The sequence below is a fragment of the Rousettus aegyptiacus genome, unplaced genomic scaffold (assembly GCF_014176215.1).
Source record: "Rousettus aegyptiacus isolate mRouAeg1 unplaced genomic scaffold, mRouAeg1.p scaffold_m13_p_12, whole genome shotgun sequence".
Classification (NCBI taxonomy): Eukaryota; Metazoa; Chordata; class Mammalia; order Chiroptera; family Pteropodidae; genus Rousettus; species Rousettus aegyptiacus.
In genome coordinates, this window is record NW_023416287.1 from 85,401,571 (window position 1) to 85,427,267 (window position 25,697).

The following is a 25,697-nucleotide window of genomic DNA, read 5'->3' on the forward strand; positions in this document are numbered from 1 at the left end:
AGACCTGAAAGGAAAATTAGACTAGTTTACAGTTATTGTTGGAAACTTCTAGCTTTCTCAGAACAAACAGAAAATCAATATGGATATTTCAACCAATTGACCTAAATAACATTTACAAACCACTTGGCCAGACAACAGTGGAATCAAGTGCACATGGTATATCCACCAAGATGGCCGAAAACGTAAGGCAAGCAGTTCAGGCAGTCAAGGAATTCAAAACAATCCATTCTGTTGACACAGGACAAGTATTTTCACTGGAAAAATTATCTATACAAAGAAGTGGATATATGTCTGCATCCAGCATCAACCTGGATTGTGAGGGAAGACACGCTCCTAAGCAATGAATAAGAAGTGACCAGAACATATGATTTCACTTCTACGCAGTATCTAAGGAACAAAAAGAACAAACTAATCAAAAACAGACTCACAGATATAGTGGACAATTTGGTGACGAACAGAGAGGGATTTGGGAGGCTGGGAGAATGGGCTGAAGGGTTAAAGAAGTACAAGTTAGCAGCTGATAGTTGGGCACCGGGAGCATGGCACAGGGAATGCAGTCAGCATTAATATGAGGCTAGGTGGAGGGCCAGGGGAGGGAGGGAGCAATTGGGGAGACTGTTTTATGAATATTGTAGGTATCTAACCAATGTACTGTATACTTGAAACTAATTTCACGAAATAAATTTATTTAAAAAAAAAAAAAAAAGCGACCAGAACGGCAGGTGCCGTGCCCCAGACGTCTGGGGCTGGTTCTTTATCAGCAAAGAGGCCAAGGCTCGTGCCTTGATGGTGGCAGGGGGCGGAGGCGGTGTGGCTGGCAGCTGGAGAAGGTTCCTGGAGAAGAGGCGAGAGCGAGCGGCTGCTGGCTCCAAACTCTGAAGGAGGACTTGATGACGCGCGCCGGCAGTACATTGTGGCGATCCTTTCCCTGTAATCTGTGAAGATCCTCTTCTCCTGGATTTCGGGGGGTGGGCATGCACCTTTCCGAGGGCTGAGCAAGCAGGCTCGAGGCGGGCGGGGTGCAGAGGCCAGGTCGCCCGCTGCTTTCCTTCCCGGGGAAGCCTGCGTGCACGCCGGCCCGTGTCTGCGATCGTGAGACAACCTAGGCCGGGTGGCAGGCAAACCTGTCTGCCCGCTGGCAGCGTGCGACCTGAAGAGCCGAAGGGAGGAAGCTCCCGGGCTGCCTGCCGCGCCTTCTGCGGCAGAGGAAGCGGGCGGGCGGGGCGGAGAACTTTTCGGGCCGCCCTGCTCCCCTCTGCTCCCAGCGACCCCAGTCCCTCCGCACGCCCGGGAAGCCGACGCCGCGCCAGCCGCCCCGCAGGGCCGGGCGCTCCGGCACCACCTGGTGGCGCAGCCCGGCCCAGCCGGAGGGGGGCGCAGCGCAGCTGACAGGTGCCCCAGTGGGGCGGGGAGGGGCGGGGAGGGGGAGGGGCCGGAGCGGGGGCGGGGGCGGAGCCAGCGCAGAGCGGGGCGGGCGGAGGGGCGGGGCCGGGGCGGGGCCGGAGCCGGGGCGGGGCAGGGGCGGGGCGAGGCGGGGCGGGGCGGGGCCGACGGGCCGCGAGTTCCCAGACAGCCCGCCGCGCCGCCGGGCTTCAGAGGCCGCAGAGCGCGGCGTCCAGCCCGCCCCTCCGCGCCATGGCCCCGCGCGCCCGGCGGCGCCGCTTGCTGCCCGTGCTGCTCGCGCTCTGCGCGCTGCTCTGCCCGCTGCAGGTAAGCAGGCCGGTCCGCCCGCCCGCTCGCGCCCGGCGCCCTCTCGGGACCTGGGGGAAGGACGGGGGCTGCGGGACGTCGCGAGCTGAGGATTTGGGCACAGAGACGGCGGAAACCTGGGGAGGCAGTTAACGCGGGTTGGACGGTGGCCGGAGGGAAGGGACAAGTGGATGGGATATCGGAGGCTGCGGGGGAGTTGTGGGACCCCAGCGCCGGATGTGAGCGCTTGCAAAGACCCACTGAGTGGCGCCTTTGACGTCATTTATTCCCCCCAACATTTCTGGAGCCGTGCTAAGTTCCCACGCAGAGGAGCCGCTGCGTAGACACAGCCGCTTCCCCCTGCGAACAGAGTGGGCGAGGGAGGAGAAGGTCCGAGACGCAGACAGTGTCCACATCCCTAACCACCCCTACATACGAGTGCTTGGGCCGTTCGCGCCCCGCGCGCCCCTAGGTCAGCCTCTCTAACCGAGCTTCGCACCTTCTCCCACCTGAGTTTCCATGAAGGCTGGAGCAGCCCCGGGCTCGCGGGGCTGTCTGGAGCCTGCGCTGAAACCGAATTGAGTGGGCAGGTTCTCCAGAAGACCTGAAGTTCGGTTTCTTTTTTCTGCCCCCCCCCCCTTTTTTTTTAATTCTCCGCTCTCCACTCCGATTTCCAGCCTAAGCCGTGTAAGGTCCACCAGTTCAGGTTCTGGCTTGAATAAGCATAGAATCACTTGTTCTCGGACCTCCTTTGATGATGTTAGGAGCAAACAAAAAACAAAACACTGTTTGCAGTTGGAGAAACCAAGGTGCACGTGGTGCTCAGGGCCAGCCGGGGAGCCGGGAGCAGCCCTGCTCGCCCGAGCTCAGCCCGCGTGGGGCTGGGACAGCGCGGGCTGCGGGCAGAGGCTCAGTCTCTCGGGTGCAGCGGCCCCCGCTCTGCGGCGCCCCGCGTTAGAAGTACCCCATGCTGGCGAAGGGCTTCAGCGTGAGGAGTGCTAAGGGTGGCCCAAAGGAGCGTCTTCCCGGATCCTCGTTGCCACCCAGTCCTCTGGGAAGAAATTTCTCTATCATCACTTATCAGATCACTCTGTACACTTGCGGAGTAAGTAAAACCGGGTACCGGTCTTCTGTGCTTGGGGCGGAGAGCTGAGGACAACAAACCCAGCGCCGCAAATTCTGCAGAACGCGAGCGCACCTGGAGGTTCCTCAGAGGACAGGGTGAGGAGGGGTGGGTTCGGCAGTTTCCCACATGCCTTCTCCCTTAACACCGGTCCGCAGAATGGCCCAGAACCCGGTGCCAGAGGGGGGGGGGCGAGGCACCTGCAGTTTGAGATGGGAAGTGGGGGAAAGCCAGCCTGGTATGGAACCCTTCACAAAAATAACAGCAATGTGCTGTAGGTTGGAGCAGAAAATTCTCATGAAGATTCAATTTCTTTCCTACTTGTACGGGTCTTTTAGAATGGTTGAGGGGAAAGAAGGCGGAAAAAGTTAATGGAATTTTTTTTATTATTATTTTAAGCGCTCCAGTTGTTGCTTAATTAAGTGTTCAACAGGTTGGACAGGGTGCTACCTTATTTGAACCAAAGGACCAGGGCTGCTGTGAACAGCTAGCCACCGAAGAAAAACCTGTCAGTTACTCAGTTTGGAAAAGCATCTCACATTGCTATGGCAATAACTACCCACATACACATATGCATAAAATGGAGGAGGTTTTAATATTAACAGCAAATGCTACCAAAACAAATTTGTGTCTCAGAGAGATCATTCTCCTCCATTTCCCTTTAGGCCACTTGAATTATGTGCATGTTTAAATCGCACCTAAACAGGAAACAATCAAATGATACGGGAATTTCTAATCTAATGATATCATTCATTCCCAATCTCCCCAGTAGAAATCCAATACTGTGGAAATGCAGTACTATACCCCAGAGATACTCTGGTTACAAGCACTCTGTATGTTCAGTTACTGCTTCTGTGACCAACCTATACTACTAGTTCAAAAAAAAGGAATTGCTTTGTCAATCCGTGGACATTAGTTATCACCCAAAGGGCAAGGCTCGATGAACTGCTTTGCGTGCTTGGGGGTGGGGTATTGGTTTTATAAAATAGTTGGCAAAAACAGCTTCTAGAAAGTGCTTTATCTGCAAGTATTGTCTTTGGTTTCATTTACTTGAATTAAATAGATTTAAACTTACCAGGAAGGCTGTAAGTATTGCCTTTTAAAACATGTCTGTGATTATATCTCTCTCTCTGCCTGTCTTTGGGAGGGAATTTGTTAGCAGACGTAAAAAGAGTGTTTGTCTAGAGATAAAAACATTTTTCAGTTTTTGTGTTGATAGTTCTGCTGTTCATTCCAAGTAAGAAAACAGAAGCACGCTGCTTTCGATTGAGGTCTTTGGTTCTATAGAGCCTTGTTTGTCCCCAGTTCTCCAAGACGGAAGGGCAGATTCCTTCATCCTTGGGCCAGCAGACGACGTATACAAGATGTGAAACATTGTGCGAGTGAGAAGTGAGACAGACATAGAGCTGTGTCCTCACAGGTCACAGTCCCGTGCTGAGGACAAGACAGGCGAAGCTTTAATAAAACTGCCGTGATAAGGGAAGCTGAGGGTTGGGGACAGAGCAGAAAGGAAGGAGTAAGTGTAGCTGCCGGAATCAGGCCTTTTGGACGAAGGGCTTTCCGAAGTGGTCTTAGGAAGAGGGATTGGAAATCAAGGGTCCGAGAAGGACCGATCCCAGGAGGCAGTTAAGGAGGAAAGCTTTGCAGTTGAGAGGATGGCGTGAGTGGGTTAGGCTTGAAGGAATCTTGCCCCATAAATAAATAAATAAATAAATAAATAAATAAATAAATAAAGCCCTATTTTTATGACTTTACAAATAGCACAAAGCAATTATTTATTCAGGAAGCCCCACCAAGCAGCGTTAAACATTTATAGGTTTTGAGATAAGTCTTGTATGGCCCTTATTGAGATGGTTAGGAGGCTAAGGTGAGACAGGCCACAAGGCCCTGGAAGGCCTCTGGGGAGACCCCAGGAAGGAAATCCCCTAGGGTGGGGCTCCGGGCCGTAGGATAGGTGTGTGCCTGGCACCTGCACCTGCCGCCTCCCTGCTACCCACCCCACCCCAGGGGGAGGACCTGGTGTATGTTCATACTTTGTTTGGAGAGCCACACACACATGCAGGTCAGTGAGTGACTCCTTAGGTCATTTTGTCGATACCAAATATTTCAAATGCCTCCCTTATTATTTCCTTCCCACATCCATCCTCCCTACCGCCACCCCCCCCCTCCGTCCCGAAAATGGCAAATCTGTAATATGAACGATGCTCTGTGTTGATAAGGAAATATGAGCTTGCTCTTTTTCAGTTATCTACTAGAAATTCTCACATCAGGAAAACCGAAACAATAAAGGTGTATCTTTGAAGGTCAATAAATCAGTGTTTTATGAGGCCATGAAAAGGGGAGTTCCAAACCAGGCCTCCTTTGCAGAGAGTGTTGTTTTAAGAAGGTGCTGCGGGAACTCTATCTGCCATGTCAGTGTTAAAATTCCCCCCATTGTATTTTCCTATTTTTGAAGGGCATGGAAAAAATATTCGTGTTTTTCCCACAGTGTGTCCAGTAGAGTGGGAATGCTGTCTAGGCCATTCCTTTTGCCAGAGTGAGCCTGCATCCCGCCCTGATGGTCATCAGCTCTGCAGGGGATCCATTCCCTAGGGAACCTCCCTCCTAGGGCCACGGCCACCCAGGACAGCCTATGGCTTGTCTCCTATCTCCCTGGGGGTTCCTGACCCCTGCCCACAAAGGGAAGCATGCCAGAGGGAGCACACAGCGCCCTGACCCACCTCCGGGCATCCAGAGCTCGCTAGCATGGATGGGATCCACCCGCAGGTGATTTTGTCCCCCAAGCATCTTTCCATTCTCTGCCGGGTTTGTGGGAAGTCACTCGCCTTCTGTTTCCTCTGGTTGCCATGTATGGGCTTCCTATAGGATCCACTGCTAGAAAGACAGCTTAAGCCCAACTCATCCTTCCTGCCCCGAAGGCCTAAGCCCGGAGAAACCGAGAGTGAGACAGTGGGCTTCAGCGAAACAGAAAGCTCGGCCCGTCTGGAGTTCTCAGTGGGCTTTTGAGGTTGCTGTGTGGGCGGCGGGCAGGCTCACACGCTGTCCTGTCCCGTATCTCTGCCCTCATTCTGAAAGCCACTTGGTCTGTTTCCTGCCAGCACCCCTCTGTCTCAGTCCCCTCTATCTCGGCGGGCAGGACTGGCTGGCGCTGCTGTTCCCACGGCCGCCGACGCCCGCCGTGCCCAGCGCTCTCTGGAGGTGTGCCGATACCTGATACCTTCGTCCCCACATTCGTTTTGTGGGCCTCCCTTCAACCCCCGGCCTTTGATTTCTGCAGCAGGCCCGGGAGGTGGGGACGGGGCCCAGCTATGTCCTCGGGGAAGCATGGCCTGGACACAGGCAGACACTTGGAAGCTCACATGGCCCAAGTGTGGGTGCCCAGGACAAGGAGAGCTTTAACCTGCCCGAAAGTGTCTGGGAAAATATTCCGTTCTTTACATGTGACCCGGGGCGTTAAGCACGTGAAGGGCAGCGAGAGCAGCGCTTGGGCCAGGGGTTCGAGGTGGCGGTGCCCCGTCTGGTGCCGGCCCGGCAGGGAACCCCGCCGAGGACAGCATCCTGGAGTCCGGGGGCAGAGGACAGAGCGGGCGCCGAGGCCGCACTTTACGGGCCTCAGGTGCAAGCCAAAGAGTTTAGATTTTTATCTCGGCGCGTTGTGGGCTGGGGAGGGACGTGATCAGATTTGTGCTTTATGGGGAAGTGTCTGGGGTGAGTCCGGGGGCAGTAAGGAGGCCAGCGCGCCGCCGGTTCGGGAAGAACTAAGTACAGGCTCAAATCAGGTCAGTGCAGTCACGGTGAGAGAGAGGAGAAGCCAAGTGCAGGAGCGATTCACAGCCGGCCCCGGGCCGCGCCGGTGCCGACAATACAGACGCAAAGGAAGTGGGCTGGTGGGACCTACTATTTTAACAAAAAAAAAAGCGAAGAAAAAAACATCTGTTTGAACAAATAGCGGACTAGTAGATTGTCTTTTTCACAATTTATTAAGGAAATCTGTGTCTTTGTCCCAATCAAAACGTTGTTCGGTTTCAGGTAAAGAGGGATTATTTTTTCCCTTATCAAACAACGATGAAGGATGAAATTTAGGCTTTTGAATCCCAGCTGCTTTGGATCATTGTATTGGGAGAGCAGAGACAGTGTTCCTGACATTCTGTAGAGGTAAACAAGCTGAAAGCCCCCACAGCGTTGGGACCTGCAGGGAATTTGTGTGTTCTGGAATGTAGAGCCATTTCCTGACCCAAAGGTATCTTGACTCCAAGTTCAGGATGTAGGCAGAGCTCTGAAGCGCAGGGTGAGAGAGAGATAAGCAGCCAGTGATCCCTAGAGGGCCCAGCGTCAGAGCAGGTGTGACCTGACCCCTGTTCCTCCCACACTGTCCTCCGATAGGTCACCCACCCCCAGCAGAAGCAGTGTTTACCTTGGACCCATAGCTTGGCAAAAAGTTTCTCTCGCATAAAACGCATTTTCCTGGTGGATCGCTAGTGCCTGAGATGAGTGCGGCCCTTCCTCTCTGGCCAGTCCTCTGAGGCCTCCCCCACCCCAAAAAAGTCCTAGCCCTAGCAGGTGACACAGAGGCCCGTCTGGCACAAATGCAGTCAGAGCTGCCAGGTTTCAAAGTGGCAGGAAGAAGTGACTGCAAGAGCTACCCTTTCAGTTCATCAGAGTAATAATAACTTATTACACTTCCTGTTGAGTGTTGAGAGGACGAGAGCTACTTCCTCCAGCTACCAGAAATTTGAAGACTTTCCATTAAAAATGAGGAAGAATAATTCTTTAACTTTTTGCACATGCGATAGTTAAACCTGATAAATGGGAAGAGAGGATGTTTGTGGCATTGCGTAAATCCTATGGGCGCGAAAGCCTTAGCTGGTTCAGGTTCTCATTACACCCCCCAAATGGGAAACGAACCACTTCCCTAAGTCATTGATTTTTAAAAAAACATTTGTTACCCTTTGTAATGCAGTCAGCAACTAACTTAAAAGTGTATCCTTGAGTAGCACAAACAGCTGCCAGACTCTCTCATCCAGTTAAACCTGCAGAGAAAGGGTCCTTCCCACCTCCCATCTTCACCCAAGGAATGAAAGCAGAATCACATCCGGAACTCTCATGGGAATTGAGATAATCTGTTCCATTTTTAGAGTTTAATAGAGATTATTCTCACCCACCCTTGCTAACCCGGTTGATCATTTAATAATTCTCAATGTCAGGAACTTCCCCAGAACAGGCCTAAATCTAATCTGTCTCAGTTTGACCCCATTTCCTCAAATTTGCTCTTTCATGGGGGTTGCAGTCAGTTGGTCAATGTCATCTTTATTTTACTGTTTCTATTGTTGAAGGTTGTTAGCCTACAACTTCCCTTTGCCCAGGGTTATTCACTCTAGTTCCTTAACCTCTCTGTCAGTTTTTTTTTTTTTTTTTCAAATCGGTGGACACTTGTTTTGCCCTTGCTGGCAAAACACAAAAACGAACAAACAAAAAGCCCATAAGGCACAGTGGGAAACATCACAGCCTCTGACCCAGAACGCTCTCCAGGGATGATAAAACATGAGAGGCTTTGTTCCTTGCAGTTCTGTGAGACTAGTACCCTACAGCAGAGGCGCGAGCGGGCCGCCCGGGGGACACAGAGCGGGTCGGGACTGGCAAGGAGAGCTGGGCAGGTCCTCGATCTGAGGCCGGAAGGACAGGTGTGATTCTGAGAGCAGGGGAATGGGCAGAGATGGGGACGAGCAGAGCATGTAGGACAAAGTCGCGTCCCGTCCAGATGGCCCGAGCCTGTGAGAGGGATGAGGGGAGGACTGAGCGCTGGGTCTGAGTCATGAGGGTTGTGTGGACAGACCTTGGGCGTTGGGACTTTGTCCCCCGAGGGGTGTCGCCCCTGGACCCAGCATCCAGAGCACCTGTGAGCTGGTGAGAAATGCACATTCTCGGGCCCTAGCCCATGCCCACTGGCTCAGAAACTCTGCGCGTGGGCCCGTCCATCCGGTTTATCAGTTTCTCTAGGAGATGGTGATACAGCTCAAGTTTGTGAACCACTGCTGTAGACCGTGGAATTACGTAGAAAGGTGGTGAGCCCTGCTCTAAGCTGCTAATATATGATTAAATATGTATTGAAAGTACCTGCCATTTGTTGAATCCCTGCTGTGTGCCAGTCATATTATGCTAGGTGCGTTACAGAGGGCATCTCTAATCCTTACTCCCCCTTGCCAGCAAGGCGAGAAGCTGAGGCACAGAGAGGCTAAGCACCTTGCCCACACTTGTACAGCTCCTAAGTGGCAGCCTGGAACTTTCCCCCGGTGTCTGCCGCAGTGGCACGGTCTTCACCCCTCGGGAAAACTGCTCACACAGTCGGCTGTCCGGCCGCATGGGGAGCAGAGGAAGAGAAGGAGGGGACGGAAGGCAGCTTCTTAGCGTTGGGGAAACACTGGAACCAGTCCGCGTTTGTGGAGGTCGGCTCCAGGTTGTACCCTGGCTGAGGGCTTGCTGTCATTAACTGTTACTCAGCAGACAAGGAAATGCTGTGACTTTAAGGCGAATTGAGTTTGAACAGGCACCCTGAGTACTCCCAGTACAGGGTCTGTGTGCCAGTTGGTCCCTGACTCAGGAGGAAAAGTAATGTGACACATTGAATCATCTCCGCCACTTCCTGAAGCAAAGGCATCTCTGAGTCCACTGTGTGCCACCCCCCCGCCCAGCAAGCTGCACGGTACCTCTGCACTGTACCCCTGCCAGGCTCCGTGCTGAAATGGGGGAAGGGGGGGGGGAAAGGGCAGGGCAAGGCCTCCGAGCCAGGGCCAGGTACGGTGAGAGGTTAGAGAGGTTACGTGTTGCTTCGTTACATTTTTAAAGGTTCTATCTCAGTGTTACAGTTACAGTGAATTTACAGACTCTTCTTTTGGTCCAAATGACCTGAGCCCCTACTTTGATGTCTCTACCATGGCACAAATCTAAATCAATTCTATGACCGACGGTTTTTTCAGTACCTCTTCAAAGGCTCTCCCTTGGGAGAAAAGTTGGACTAAGATGGTCAGGACTCGTAGAGCCTCTGGGCCGCTGTGGGATGGGGAGCCGCCAGCAGGGTTTGGGTGGAGGTGAATAACGTATTAATAATGCACAGCAGCAGGAAATCTGCAAACAGACCCCCAACCCCATGTCCATGGAGCATGAGGTCCGGGGGCAATTCAGTGGGGACGCAATCGAAATCTTAGGCTCATTAACCTATTCATTTCTAATGGTCCCAGGGTTTAAAAATTTAACAATGAAACCATAAAAATTGCCCCCTGCCGACGGGGCTCAGGTTTTTCATGCCCCAGTCGGGGTCCCTGTGATCAGGCCATCGAGTTCCTATTTATGTGTAAAATGACAGATGACCAAAGCACCAGAGTGCGTAAGCGACTGGTTGTCATCAGGGCTGTGCAGAGCCATCCTCGTGGGAGAGGGGGTGCAGAAGGGGTGGCCCCCAGTTCCTCCGTGCCTGGGCGCCAGTCCAGGCCGCCTGGGGGAAGGGGCCTCCTGCAGTGCCAGAGGCCCTGTGCGCCCAGCACGGTGACGGGCCTCGGAGGCCGGAGTGGCTGCGCTGTGGGCTACTGAGGCAGACCTGTACTGAAGCCCCGGGAAAGATTTCTCGTCTTGATTCTGCAACCCCCAAAGTCAGAGTGTCTCTGATTTTGCACAAAACCCGCAGAACCTTTCCCAGGCCATGCTTTGGGAGTGTGAATTTGATTCAGAACTAGTAGGAAACTATTATCGTCTTCTGTAAAGGGAAGTTATGAGATCACAGTTGTCCTTCTGGAAAAATTGTTCATTGATTTAACCGGAGTCTGAGCATTTGCTACGTGTCTAGCACTGTTCACGCTACTCACCGCTAACCATTTAACCAAGTCACTCCACCTCTTCGTGAGGATGCCGGAAGGTAAGGAGAGTCTCTAGCATGGTGCCTGGCACGCAGTAGGTGTTTCATAAGGGCCCATTCTTCCATCTCTCCCCAAGACAAGCGGCGTCTGGGAGGGGTGGTTCTGAACCTTCGTTGTGTAAATGGAGATGAAGAACATGAGGAAGTTCTGGCTCTTGGTCTTGAACGGAATTTCTGACCTCGCTGTTCAAACACCAGCAATGTCAACATCACCTGGGAGCTTGTTAGAAATGCAGAACCTCAGACCCCACCCTAGACCTACTGGAACCATAGTCTGCAGCCTCGTAAGGTTCCCAGGTGATTCTCATGCGGGTCATTGATTGAGAAGCCTGGTCTGGGAGCCTGGGCATGGACGGGCACGTCAGACTCCCACACCTGCACGGCTCAGAGATGCTGAATAGACGCTGGTGGATTGAGTTTATTTAAAAAAAAAAAATGTTTAGATCAATCATGGCTAAGAGAAGGTAGATGTCGACTGTGTCCATCCAAGACAAAGAAGAGGGGCGAGTCCAGACGAGCCCAGGGGTCGCGCTGCATATGGGCCGCGAGGTGTTACAGAGTGAAACAGGCAGGGCCCAGCACAGCAACGACGGCTCCGGAGGCGGGGACCGTGGTGACCGCGGCCACCGTGAGGAAGAGGGTCTCCCGTCGCGCCCTCCGCCCAGGCCCAGCGCTCGGCCCCTGCTCAGCAGCCAGCACTGGCTTAGTTCTTCGGGGAACGTGGGTGTCGGCATCGCTCTTCTCAAGAAGCTTCTAACCTAGTTGAAGTCCCTGGATGTGGCCACTTGAGGACACTGGAGGATATTAAGGTGTGCCTTACATCTAAGGACACGTGCTGGGGACAGGTGAGTTGGGGCAGATGGGCGGGTGCTGTCCTCAGGGCCTAGTCGCAGCTCATAAAGAGCAAATAAACAAAACGCGGCCAGAGAGCGTCCTCGGAGGGACTAGGACAGGAGGACGTCCAGGTAGCTGGGCGGCTGTCTCACCAGCCTAGGAACCAGGGGGACGTTAGGTGAAAGCAAAGTGGCCAATAGCTCTGATGTCACATCTCAGCCTAAGAGGTGACACAGCCTGGGCCTGAGTGGAACCGCCAGAGGTGGCCAGGAGTGCTGGCGGGGGAGGGGCTGCAGTGTGGTCTGGGCCGAGGGCGGGGCTGTGACGGAGAGAGCAAGAGAGAGTAGCCAGGTGAGACCCAGCCTGCGTGTGGGCGTGGGGCCTGGGCGCCCTGCTGGGGAGCCGGCTGGGGAGCCTGCCTTCATCCTGGTCTTTAATGTAACCTCTGACCTTTCCACTCAGAGACCAGCAGCGACCCATCACCTGGGGGCTTGTTAGGATTGCAGACTCTCACGCCCCACTCCAGACCGACTGAATCAGACTCTGCATTTTAATAAGATTTCCAGGTGATTTCTATGCCCATTTGAGAAGCACTGGACTTTACTCGGAGGGCCAAGGGCATTCTGGTCCCTTCCCTGGTCACTTTGGGGCTTATAGTTTCATAGCTTGCTGCACCCCAGATTGGAGGCAGAGCCTGGAAGGGTCGTTGGCCTCAGCAGAGCAGGCCGCCCTTGGAAGCACATTTACAACAGAAAAAAAGAGAAAGCAGCTCTCATCTGAAATGAATGCAAGTTGTTTTGTTTTGTTTTTAATCTAAGAATGGTAGGGGGAAAAAGCCTTAAACTCTGGGAGAATAAAGGGGCATTCACTGGTGCTTTTGAAAATCACGTTGAGTCATAATATAAGGACAAGTCAAAGCCGCCCAGTTACCGTGTTTAGGAAACAAACCTTCCTTGCACTTACAATTCAGGAGCCCACAGCTGCACACCTCTTACATGCTTTCTCTCTCTGAAAGACAAAGAAACTTGCAATTAAAGTCTCGACATGCAAGACGGTTTCTTCATTTTCCCGTGGGCCATGTGTTTGCTGGGAGCAGAGATAATAAATGCATTGTGAGGAGAGAGAGAAAGAGGGTTCAGCAAAAATCAATACGCCTTCGACATACTCCTGTCTAAGTACATACGGTGAGCTGGTTTTCTTTAAGGAGCATATCTGGAATAATGCTGATGGAGCTGTAAGAAGCACATTTCAAAGAGTCAATTGTTTAACATTTGCTAAATCAAAATGGCGAATCTGTCAGGACTTAGAGTAGGCCACAGCTACTACATATTTTCAAGTGTTTTTCAGTCAACCCTGACCTTAGTCACATTTTTTTTTCTGTGCAAAATATCTATTTCAAGATTATCTGTGGCAAAATGGTTAAGATAGTACATTATATGTTATGTGCATGTGTATTTTATCACAGTTAAAAAATAAAAATTAAAAAAAAAATCTTATGGCAAATGTCGTTCCTGCCTGGTGAGGAAAGTAGCAGGAAGTGCTTATTATTTAAACCTTTCTTGGGTAACAGCAATGTCCAATATGAGCCTAAAGTCAGAATCACACGATCCTGCTGCTGCAGGCGTATGTTAACTCATGAGCCGGATAAATTCTGTAATCAGTTGTGTGACTTTCTCGGCCACCTTCGCCTCACTGCGCTAGTCACACGGGCCTTCTTGCTGCTCCCGATCCAGTGACGCACACACACCTCCTCCCTCTAGGACCTCCGCAGACGCTTCTGACCTCTGCCTGGAAGTCTCCGCCTGACCTTGCTACTCATCGGGCCTGTCCCCTCACTTTACGCAGGTCCTCATGGAATGCCACCTTTTCGGAGAGGCTTCCCGTCATAATCCCATCACCTTACTTACCCGGTTTTAAGTTGTCACGACAATTATTACAAGCAGATTCCATCCTTTGTTTATTGTCCCCCCATCTCCTGGGGACTAGAAGCAAAGACTCTCTCTGTCTAGGGTCCATCTCCTGTATCCACAGAACCTAAAATTGTCTCTGGCACGTAGTATGTCTTCAGTTAATAGGTGAGGGATAAATGACTGTAGCTTTAACTTGTCCCATGTTTAGGTTGTAAACTCACTGAGCATGTCTTACCTAGATGCTAAACCTCCTAGATGATTTTCTAGAGAAACATGCAATGATGCTGTTTGGAGTGGGAACTTTGTGCTTAAATAGGAAAATCAAGGATTTTGTTTTTTCAAGATATTGAAAATGAATCTAAGTGTTGTATAGCCGTCTGATACCATTCCTGTTCTGTATGAGCCAGTGCTATTGACAGCTAAATTAAGTTACCTCCACCCCAAAATCGCAAAGGACTTGAATAGGCATTTCTCCAAGAAGATACACACACACACACACACACACACACACACACACACACACACAAATAGCCAATAGACACATGAAAAGACGTTCAGCATCATTAGGGAAATACAAATCAAAACTACAATGAGAGACTACTTCACACCTGATAGTAGGGCATTACCAAAAAAAAAAAAAAAAAACCAGAAAATAACATGTTGATGAGGATATGGAGAAATTGGGACTCTCATGCACTATTTGTGCGGGTGTATTAATTAAAATGTTGCAGCCACTATAGCAAACAGTTTGGTGGTTCCTCAAAAAGCTGAATACAGACTTACCGTAAGACTCAGGTGTAGACTGCAGAGTTGAAACAGGGACTCGGACAGATGTCGTGTGCCCGTGTTCACGGCAGCACTATGCACAACCGCCAAGTGGCGGAAACAACTCAAGCGTCCAGCAACAGGCAGATGGATCACCAAAATGTGGAAAGTACAGTGGAGTATTATTCTGCTCTACAAAGGAATGAATTCTGCTGCGTGCTGCAGTGTGGATGAACCTCGGAGACATTAGGCCAAATGGAATAAACCAGATACAGAAGGATATATATCGGGGATTCCACGATGAGAATTGGACCTCTTCTCATAGAGACAAAAAGTGGAAAGAAGTTGCCAGGGGCCGGGTGGAGGAGCAATGGGGAGTAACTGTTTAATCATTATAAGTTTCTGTTTGGGCCGATGAAAATATTCTGGAAGTAGACGGTGGCGATGGTTACACCACATGGTGCATGTGATTAAGGCCATCAAACTATACATCAAAAAATCGTTAAAATGCTAAATTTTGATATATATACTTTACCGCAATCAAAACTAAGTTTTTAAAGTAATCCAAAGTTAAAATTTAAAAAGACATTCAAAGGACAGGCACAGAAAGAGCCAAATTCGATGTTTGATGATGAGAGACAGCCCTTTCTCACCTCCTGGAAATGAGCTACTTCCTTTCCCTCCTGCAAATATAGTTCAAGACCCTGAGTCGCTACTTTGTTGTGATAATCTAGTATTATCTATCTTTCCTCTCTATCTGTGCCAGCATCTCGGGTGCTAAAATGCTTTGAGAGGGTTGGGACGGGCTACTTTCTTTGGTCCTGCACTAAGCCAGTCCCTCGCATAAGTACATCTAGAGCCCTGAACGTGTAAAGATAGCAGCGTTTTTAAGAGATGGATGCTTTCTATTGGTAAATCCTAGACTAGACAAAAATTTATCTTCAAGATAAAGGTGAATGACTCAGGCAAAGGAATGACTGTTCTTACTCTATTATTTTATCAACTCACACCTCTTTTATGAAGGTGGGGGGAGGTCTGTATGTGGGAAAGGGGTTGGTTCATATTTGTGATTTTCAATGAGACCAATAGGATTTGACCAGCTGTGACGAATGCCTTAGAGTTAGAGCTTCAAATACTCCTTATCCCTAGAAGCCTATTCAGAAAATGCATTATAGAATGCCCCAAATCCTTCAGTAGCAGGTCAGTTGTAACACTGTTTGTGACAGTCGTCATGTTCTTGACAATCTTCTTAAACTAGCCACATTTTTTTTTTCATATTGTACCAATCAGAATACTTGAGCCTCACTTTTGGCAGCAGAAATTTTTTTTTTTGAGAGCTGTGTGTGAAATATATTTCTGTGAAATATATTTCTGTGAAATGGATTACGTTTTCTGTTTAAACCCTCTGATTCTCTATATCTATTTCCATTGCGACTTAAAGGACCTTGCTGGCATAAGGCGGGGTCTTTAGGCTTTTAATGTGTTTCAACTTGAGTGGTCTCCCAGGAGGGGCGAACTTGCCCCAGAAAGTATAGCAGGTAATCTATTGGGGTGCCCAGGAGACCCCCCCCCCCAAAGCTGCCCCTTTATTCTCTTTACTTCTTTAATTTATAAGATACTATCTTTACAAATGCCTGTGTAATGTTCTGAAGCATGAAATGTGAAGCTTTGGTTGGTAAAAAAGAGAATCGAGTCTGACATTTTCTCTGTAAATGTGTAAGCTTGAAATCCTGTCTATCAAGTTTATGTAAAATGAAAATGTCTAGAAGGGCATTCGGTCATAACTCAATTATGTTCCTAGTTAACAGAATCACTAGCAGATATGATCTAGTAGACTAGATGCTTTATCTGCAGACACCCTGAGTAAGCTGTCTGTGTCCTACCCAAGTGTGGCTTCCCTCGCTCACTGAACCCCTAGACAGAAAGCTACTGAAATGACTCGGACCGCTTGCCGCTACTTGAGTCCCCTAAGAAAGTACTTCTTTATGTGAACTAAACATGCTTTTTAAAAATAAACCTCTTCGATTAGAAACACTTTCTTCTGATCAGCAGCTGACACGCTGTGCCGTCAGCTTTTGTCTGTCATGGCCAGTTGAAGGAGAAGTGGGGGCGGGGTGCTCAGGGAGACCCTCAGGCCTTCCAAATTCTTCTGCGGCCTCGGTTCTGTCTTTTCTGCCTTCTTCCCCGTTTCTGGTGACAGTCTTTTCCGTTTACCCCCTCGGGGAATAATCTCGGTGATTGATGCTTACTAACCTGCTCAGGTGTGCACCTTAGCATCCGCCCCTGGCCTGAGTGCCGGCCAGGTGTGCGCCCCTGTGCCCACTGACTAGTACGATTTCTTCCTCTTCATTCTCCTAGCAGCCTCCTGGACAGACCGTTAGCTTCGCAGGGAGAAAGCAGAGGCTAATTTTTACTGAATTTTGCCACTTGCCGATGCTACATCATGGACTTGGATCAGCATGTCTGATCCTCAGTGCGGCGGTTGGGGGGTGGGGGGCGGGGGGGGAGGGGAGGACCCAGGTATTAGCTCCATTTTACAGGTGAGGAGACTAAGGCTTAGAATTGGCTTTTCCCCCCTTGCGCACCCGTTGTAGAAATGACGACAGTTTTATTAAAGAATCGTCAGGCATTCTTCTGTCCAGGCCAGACTGGAAGCTCAATTCTGAGAGCCGCGTACAGAAGGGGTCTGCCTCGGAGCCCGCGTGGCCCGGCCCCGTCCTTCCCCGTCCCCAGCACTCGGTGCCACGCGCCCCTCGTCTGTCCCAGCCCCTGCCCCACTACATTCTGGCATGTCAGACATTGTTTTAGTTAGTATTTAATTTTTCCTTTTTCTATAGAAACCTGCCTTATCTGATTTTTGAGCGACAAATGACTCCTAGATCATTTCCACTTCCAGTTATGAATTTTTAACTGAGAAGCGTGACAGTGCAATGCTTTTTTTCCATTAACAGACACGTGACTGTGCCAGGAGCGAAAATCTAAAGCGAGATCAAAGAGAGAAGGCCATCCGGAAGCTTCCGGAAGAAAGGCGCTAAGAAATGGGCAGAACATTCCCCAGAACCTCTCAGTTTAAAGGGTTTCAGTGTTTTGACTCACTGACACGTTTGCTCAGACCTCTCTCCGGCTTGTCTTCTCAGCCGGCTGAGAATAAAGATGTTCAGAGCAGTGGACCCGAAGCGAAAGCGTGTGCTCGTAGGTTGCTCTGATCTGCTAATGCCGCCTTTTCTTTGTTTGTTTCTAAAAGCAAAGGGCTTCCGTGTCGTGGGACTGTCATAGTAAATAAGCCGCCGTGGCGTTCTAGGGACGTGGTCACCAGCATTTGTTATTCTAGGTAGGAGCAGTTTCAATTGTGACTTTTCATTAAGGCTATTTTTTCAGGGGCATCAGGACTATTAAGTGAGGTGTTATTTTCACATTTGTTTCTCTCAACAAAAACCACATCTTTCAGTTCTAGTGTAGTGTTCAGAAATTCGATACCATCTTTACTTAAATTATAGCCAAATTCTCAAATATAGTCACAGATGATATTTTCACAAAATAAAAATCTATGGAAAATCCCTCATTTGTTCTTCTGGTTGGGTTCTTTTCCTCTTGATTTAACAGAAGGAGCCAAGCTTCTTTCTGCTTTGTTACATGTCAGCCTGAATTTTTAGTAGAGCAAGAAAGTAATTTTAGTATCCGTCATGAATTTCACTACAATCGGGTTGACTAACAGCACAAAAAATAAATGTTCAAGTCAGCCTTCCCCGGCAGGATTCTAAATGCAAATCCACCAGCTTCTGTAGCTTTGCTAGCAGAAATGCCGGCTTTCTCAGCTGAGGGCTTTTCAGAATTAAAGCCACCCTGGAAATACATCTCCACAGTTTTATAAAGAGAATTTCAATTTATGATATATTATCTTCCTCCTACGTCCCAAAGCCTTACACAGACTGTGGACATGCTTATTCCAGTAGAGTTCGTCAGCCGTTAAGGTAAACACCAGCTTGTAGGCCTTGAAACAAATATACACACGACACAAAACACAAGAAAATGAGGCGACAGAGGCCAAGGCATTCAGTGCGTCGTCATTTTAACTCTTTTTTTTTTTAAAGACTTTCCAAGGAATTCCTCTGGGGAGGGGATGTAAAGGATGTTCGCTATAAACAGACTCTAGTGTTCCTTATTAATTTGGGGGAGGTCTATTAGAAAACAAGGGTTAGTTGATGTAAACTCTGTGGGCCAAACCTTATTTTTGTTGCTTATCGATTAAGAACCATTGTAATAGGTCCTATTGTACGTAGTAGGACCCTGTCAGTCCTGCTTTTTTTCAAGACTTCTAAGGACCATAAATCAAATCGTATTCCCCAAAACACGAGTGCTGCAAACAGACCTGGCCTCCAAGACAGGCGTCAGGGCCAGGAGTCCCCCCAGTACTCACGGATGTTCCCCACAGAAGGATGCCCAAGAGGAGATGGGGACCTGTGAGGAGGGCTGGCCAGGAGAAGAGGCGCAGCCTGTTGTACCGTCTAGTGGGTTTTTTTTTTTTTATCATGTGACTGTAGCCTTTATTCAATAAATTAAAAAACTTCAAAGTGGCTCTGCTTTATTTGCTTAATGAAAACAGCTATGGTTCAAAAGCTCTGTTGTTTTAGAAGGAAACAGGTCAGTCTGAAAGGTGAACTAGAAAAAAACTAGGCAACTAAAAGCATGTTTATCTCAGCTCCCGTACCAACGAACGGCCTTCCATTGGTGCCTGCCAGGCAAACAAAGGCTGTAGGAGACTGACAGAAGCGTTCCATCAACTGAAAATCTGCAGCCTGATGCTAAATTCGCCCATTTCCTGGGAGATTACATCTGTGCATTTGGGCAGGGACGTGTTTTTATCAAATTACTGTCTTACTAGGATTGCCATCAGTAAGAGCCACCACCTCACAGACACTGGGCGCTTGTTCTCAGAGGATGGAGCCAGATCCAAATTCTGAGTATTTGGAAGGGAGGGGCCGGAGGACCAGGACAGGCCTGCGCACGGGGGTGGGGGTTTGAGGGGGGTGGAGGTAGACGTGGGGGCTAGAATTCCTCAGGCAGAAGGAGGGGTCAGACTGGGAGGGGCATTCACATACAAAACAAAACAAAACAAAATATGCCATTCAGAGGATATACTTGGCAGGCCAGCCAGGAGGAGGGAGACTGGCTTAAAGGATCTGAAGGCGAGGGGGAAACTGAGCCCAAGCAGGTGGGACTCAGGGACTTGGAGTCCGGAGTCAGGAAGGCGGAGCCGGTCCGGGCTGCAGTATGGAGAGACAGTCGCCAGGGCATCAGCAAAAGCAAGACAGGCCACGGGGTCAGAGAGCTGGGTTTTTTAATGGCTACAAACACGACCACTACAGTGTAGACAGCAAAGGCAGAGCCCGGCCCATGGCGGCCTTTGTGTGCTATTTGAGGCCTGGGGGTCTGCCCAGTCCTCTTCCAGAAGGTTCGTCTGAGAGCTGGGTCTCTGCAGGTGGAGGGAGAGAAGGCTGGAAGCAGACAGCCGGGCCGGAAGTGGAGAGGGCACAGCAAAGGTGCACCGTGCCTCCTCTTGAAGGTCCAGGCACCTCAGGAGAGTTTTTCAGATTCTTTCTATTGAGCCCCAACCCCTATTTCCTTGAACATATCTGTACAGGTGTTGCCTTTTCCATTTTAAGTCCCTTGCCATGTTGAAGGTTGAAGGTGTGCTGCAAAGCACGCGATGTCACCAGCGAGCAAAGGGGGCTTCTGCGCACGCTGTACCTTAGTTAGACCAAGGCCGTGACTTCCTGCCTCGCCAGAGCCAGTCTTCCCAGGAGCAACCTCGCTGCTGGCCTGAAAAGACCTGGAATCCTGTAGCTCAGTCAAGCGGACGGTCAGCAAGTTTTGGGGTAAAGAAAACGTTCAGGGGTTAGAGAGCGGTGGTGGTCGCACACCCTGGTGAACATGCTAGAAGCCACTGAGTTGTGCCCTTTTAAAGGGATTTTATGTCGTGCGCATTATATCGCAATTAAAAAAAAAAAAAGACGTGTCCAGATGTAAAGTTATAGTTGGTTTTAGGAGACAGAAAGGGACTCTAAAGAGTGATCTGTGAAAATTTGTTTTAAGAGCTAGGGCATCTGGTCACCTCTGGAATCGACGACTTCCCCATTTTCGCCAGGAGGTAGAGAGGCTCCTGGCTTAGCGGGTGGGTGGGTTGAATGAGTCACAGCCACACTCTCGAGCATGTAAACAGACTGTCTGCATGTCCAGGTCAGATGATGCTCAGTGGGAACCAGGATTCAGCGCCCAAGGCACAGCCACTGGCACCGGACAGTGGCCCTAGGCGGCTGCCTCAGGGGTGGCCCTGTACCAAATTCCCCTAAAAAGAACCTTTCTGAGTGTGTAACACGAAGTATTGCTGATCGTATGTCGATTGGTGCAGCTTCCTTATGGCTCAGAAGCAGCTGATAACCTTTCTTATCTGAAGCGTGGCCCGACCACATGTTTGTCTTCTCTGCCTCTTGTCATCAGCATCGCAGCCGCGTTCACGTGTCACTTAGCTCAGATAAACCCTATTTGCTAAGTCAGTCTGCACTGACCTCATTCAACTTTACCACTTTGCCTCTGCTCGCCTTCCGTGTGCGTACGTTGCTGTGCTAGACACACAGAAGGGCGCGCATTCGCCTACCGGGAAGTGGATTCCTAGCGATGCAAAGAGAGATCGAGACCAGGAAGGAGAGGCGGGGTGACTTCTGCTTCGTCACTCTCCCGAATTCCCCCTGGTGCCGCCCTCGAGTCCCTGTCATGTGGCGAATGCGCAGGGAGCATCCGAGTTACGTTATCTGAAGTCCCTGGGGAGTGTTAGCCAGGTCTAGGAAGCAAGTCCAAATCCAACCTTCCTGTCACACCTGGTCCCAGCGACACGTTTGACCTTCTCATCAACCTCAGAGTCACTGCCCATGTCCCCGTCCCTCCCGTAAGCCCTTCACCTGGCCAGGGTGCGGTCAGAGAGATCCATGCTGGCCGCTTCCCCCACCCCCCTCTCAGCCCAAAGCATTCTGGGTACAGTGCTCTCTGTATGACACTTCCTTCTGTAACTGAGCTATCTTGAGGGCACATGGCTTCTTCTGCACGTGTTATTCCTACACCTTCCATCCGAGCTCTCCGATGTGTAGACGAAGCCCTCTGTGTCATCGATGGCCTCCATCGCCTGGCCACCCCACCCCACATGCCATTGCAGACCTCAGTGCCTGTCCGAACCGTTCCCGCTGCCTTAGAGAAGTCCGCCCTACCTCTCCCCCACCTCCACCTCCCCGTTCCTTTTCCTCATCCGGCCAGTTTCCGTTTGTCCTGTGAGACGGCGCTCGCTTGTCACGCCCCTCGGAAACCGGCCCTGGCCTTCTCTTCCATCCTAGCTCACACCTAGTGTATGACGCCCCTGGAGGGCAAGGTCGTGCCTTCAGACCCCCAGGGCACAGCAGGGAACTCGACCCTTGGTGTGCCTGATTTGATGTCTGTTCAGCTGTTTGGCCCACTGTTCAATGTCTAACATGACTGCCTGTCAACAAGAGTATGTTTTTTTTTTTTTCTTACACTAAGAAAGCTAATGAGGAAAAGAGCTTTTCTGGGTCATGTTGATAAGGATCTCTGAGTGAATGTAGGGGACTTGGCTCTTTGTTTTACCTAGATGAGCAGATTCAGAAATTAGCCTTTGTATTCTAATCATATAGAAAGGAAATGGGCTCAAACACCTTAGGCAGCTTTTCCAGGGTCACTCAGCCAGCAGGCAGTCGCAGCTCCAAGCCCAAACAGTTCTCAGGACACCATGCTGCCCCCCTTTTTAAAATTCTGTGCCTGTTAGCAAACTTTAAAGGTAAGCAGTATTAAACATCTTTTAGAAATCAGACATTGCCGGGAAAACCGAATTTGACGTCCCTCAATGTCGTATGCGTACTATATTCCTTTACAGTTTTAAGACCAAAGTTGACTGAGCAGATTGTCCACCATGTGACCCACAGAAGTGGGGCCAACTTTGCTTTAATTCATCCTATTTCCATGAGCATAAATGAAATATTTTTAAGTGGTTAAATGGATTTTCATGCCAATATCATTTGGTTTTGTATATTCTTAGGAGGAATGAGCTAGAATAGGAAATTGACTTTTTGGGGGGGCGGGGTTTAATATTATACATAGAGCAGTTTCAGGACTGTCGGTGGTGTTTTCTTCTGCTTTTCTGAAATGTAATTTAATGATTCTCTTTTCTTTGTCTTATTCGGAAAGGACTTGTGCGTAATCTCTACCTGATGTCACTTTTCTTGCAGGTGACTTTTCAGATCACCCCTCCGTGTGCCAGCAGGAGACATTATGAGCGTTTCGGACGGTGTTGTAACAAATGTGAACCAGGTTTGTCCTGAGCCACCTTTCGCTGTCCCTCAAAGTGGGTGGGGCTTTTGTTGATTTTTTTTTAATCTAAGGAAAGATTTCTAGATCGATGAGTAAAGAAATCGGATGGACTTGTTATGGTAGTGGCAGGTGGTAAACGTCTGTCACTCTGAAGACAAAAACCTTTCTGAGAAGATAAAATCACTTAAGAATTAAAAACAATTTCAGAAACTGGTACTTAATTCATGCTGGAACACCATTTTCCAAAAACACTATTTCTTGAGAAGGCAAGAAGTTTTTTAAAAGCACATTTTAGTACTCTGTGGTTCCAACTCTCGAAATATTAAACTCAACTCTTATTTAAAAGTATTTTCACAGAAAATAAATTGGGAGGGGATAACCATCCTGGAAGTGTTGCTGCTAAAAATTGCCTAAATCCTGTTATACCTTTTCCCCACATACCTGCTGAAGGGCAGAAGGTGGCCAGGTTACCAGTTCTTCAAAGTCGTTCTATGGGAATGTGGCCACGTATTTCTACAGCCCCGGTGAAGTCCCAAACCCATGAGGTCCTCACTCCTTGTTCTGAGTTGGGGAGTGTATCTTTGAGGAAAAGGTGGTTGCATTATAACAAGACCCTTTAGATATTTCAGCTACAAATACTTGGATGTGTAGACCCAGGATCCCGTGGTGTGTGTGTGTGTGTGTGTGTGTGTGTGTGTGTGTGTGTGTACACATGCACATGTGCAGGACTCTGCTCAAACTAAGTTAGCTGTCAACCCACAGTGTACATAGGACCAAAGATGTCAACTGTCCAGATTGACGGTAGGGGGCACCTGAAGATGGGAGGGGAGGGGTGAAATGAAGCCCCTGTTGCTTAGTCCCCAGGGAACCCCTCAAGTTCTACAGGCGCCAATTTTCAAAACGTCGTTCTTTTCCTTAGTCAGCAGAGGTTTGGGATGGAAAGGGTGACCTCTCGTTTAGAAGAACTAGACTGCTGTGGCTACAGGTGCAGCAGACCAAAGAGAGGCTGTTTTAGCCAGCTGGGCGGCCTGAGGAGCCCATCACAGTGAGATGGAGCCTTGTCTCGTGTATTGTACCATCTTGGAGAGACTTCCGAAATCAGTCATGTAAATAGTTCCGTAGATTGGTGCATTTTTGTTGTGTTTTGTCGTTCTGTTTTGTTTTTGTATGCTTTTGCTTGGTGTATTTTTTCTGATTCACGTTCCTTCTGATTTAAGGAACGTACATGTCTTCCAAGTGCACTACTACCTCTGAAAGTGTCTGTCTGCCCTGTGGCCCGGATGAATACCTGGACACCTGGAATGAAGAAGATAAATGCTTGCTGCATAAAGTCTGCGACACAGGTGAGTTCGTCATATCAGTGGGAAATGTGGGTCAAACATACTTTTAAATATAGTAGCGCTGTCTCTTTGGGGGGCTTAGGAAGAAATTTTGGCCGTGGACCATGGAAAGAGGTGCTTCAGATCCCGGAAGCACTGCGTTAAAATTCATTTAGAACTCTTGTTCTGGAATTTGTTTGTGTTGTCCTTTAATCGTGGAACACATCTTATAGTTGACAAGATATTTCCACAGTGTATCCACGTACATTGTGTTATTTAATCTTCACGAAAACCCTGTAAGGTAGCCATGATGATCCCATTTTCAAGATGAAGAAACTGAGACTTAAGAGGTTGAATAACTTCTCCAAGTTTAACCACTCAGGAGCAGGACTCAAAGCCAGATCTTCTGATTCCCAAATCTTTTTCCTAAACCATGAATGTTTTATTAACTCCGTAGTTTAATCTCCTTATCACGCTGCTGTAGTGTTTTTGTGTGTGTGTGCGCCTCAGATTTTTAAAAATTATAGCTTATTTGTAGGAATCAGCATCAAAATATATTCCTTAAGTCTCAAACTAGAGCTTCCTATCTTCCTCTTTTTCCCTTTTCTCATTCAGTTTACTTGTGGAAGAAGCCTTTGGGTTTCTAACCCCGCGGGGTTTCCACAGTCTGACTTTTGCTGGTTGCATTCGCTGGGCATCGTTTAGCATAGTCTTCTGTCTCTTGTGTTTCCTGTAATGTGGTCATGAGATCTAGAAGGCTGATTAGATTCTGTTTTTTTGTTTTGTTTTGTTTTGTTTTGTTTTCGGCAAAACTCCTTCATAGTTGGCAGAATGTAACTCGCGTCAGGAATTATATCATAGCTGCTTTTCTCTCTTGTGTGTTAGTCGCAGCTGTTGATCATGACCTAGATTCATTTTCATTAGGAGCTGCAGAAATCCGATGTTCCAAGTCTATCATTCCTTCATTTCTCAGCTATAACGCTTTGTAAAGAGACACGTCCCTCGTCAACCATTCGTTACTCTGAGATACAGTACCAACAGAAAAGGCAGAACGAATGCTTGTAACTTTCTTCATCACTTCTCCAAATACTGACTTGGCCGCCCAGCTTTCTTCAAAGCATTCCTACGAGTTACTCGTGAATTTAGACGCCTTTGAGGTGTTTCAACCTGTTGCAGTTACCAGTCTTACTGGGGCTCAGACCGTCCCACCTCCTCCAGGTGGCCTCCAGTTGGATACAAACCCTGGGGTCTTTCGGAGCTCCCTTGCTTCCGGGCTCACCTTGGGTGTTTCCTGCCCTGTACCTGCCACCAGCCAGTCCTCCAGTGACCTCCGTCTAGGTGCTAGGGAGGCTCATCACTACTGGGTTGATTCTTATTTATAGATTTCTCCCCCCCCCCAGTGGATATACCTAGGAAATAAGTATTTTTTTTTACATCATAATTTTTCTAATGTGTTAGAGACAGCTGACAGATTTTGTTTGGAGAAGGTAACATGGAAACTCTACTCACAGAGCAGAAGCACCTGATCGAGTCTTTTTTTCTTTCCCAGCGCTTAGTAATGACCTTGACTCATTGTTGTCTCTTGGAAATAAAGATTCATTCTGTCCACTGCCAAAATGGATTAAAACGCAAAACCTGGTACCTTAAGATAATTAAAAATACGCCATAGTTGTTGGTCATCGCCCTGGCCTGCGTTCGCTCGCATTCGAGTGGGGGGCTGGAACTAGAATTTTCTGAAGGAGCGGCAGCTTTCACGTGTGTTCCAGGCACCGTGTGCGCCT

General features: G+C 49.2%; 1 protein-coding gene across 4 annotated transcripts in view; it reads left to right on the plus strand.

The window, feature by feature from the left end:
- Positions 1-1,656: 1,656 nt before the first annotated feature.
- The window catches only part of TNFRSF11A (TNF receptor superfamily member 11a), a 47,724-nt gene continuing 23,683 nt past the window's right edge, over positions 1,657-25,697 (plus strand). The window contains exons 1-3 of one of the 4 annotated variants that reach the window (XM_036229085.1): positions 1,657-1,710; positions 22,516-22,597; positions 23,815-23,940. In XM_036229085.1, coding sequence (XP_036084978.1) covers positions 22,559-22,597; positions 23,815-23,940 — 165 coding nt within the window. In that variant the 5' untranslated portion in view covers positions 1,657-1,710; positions 22,516-22,558. Of the gene's footprint in view, positions 1,711-1,733; positions 2,795-22,515; positions 22,598-23,814; positions 23,941-25,697 lie in introns of those variants that run through there. The other 3 variants (XM_036229088.1, XM_036229084.1, XM_036229087.1) reach the window with 3 other exon arrangements.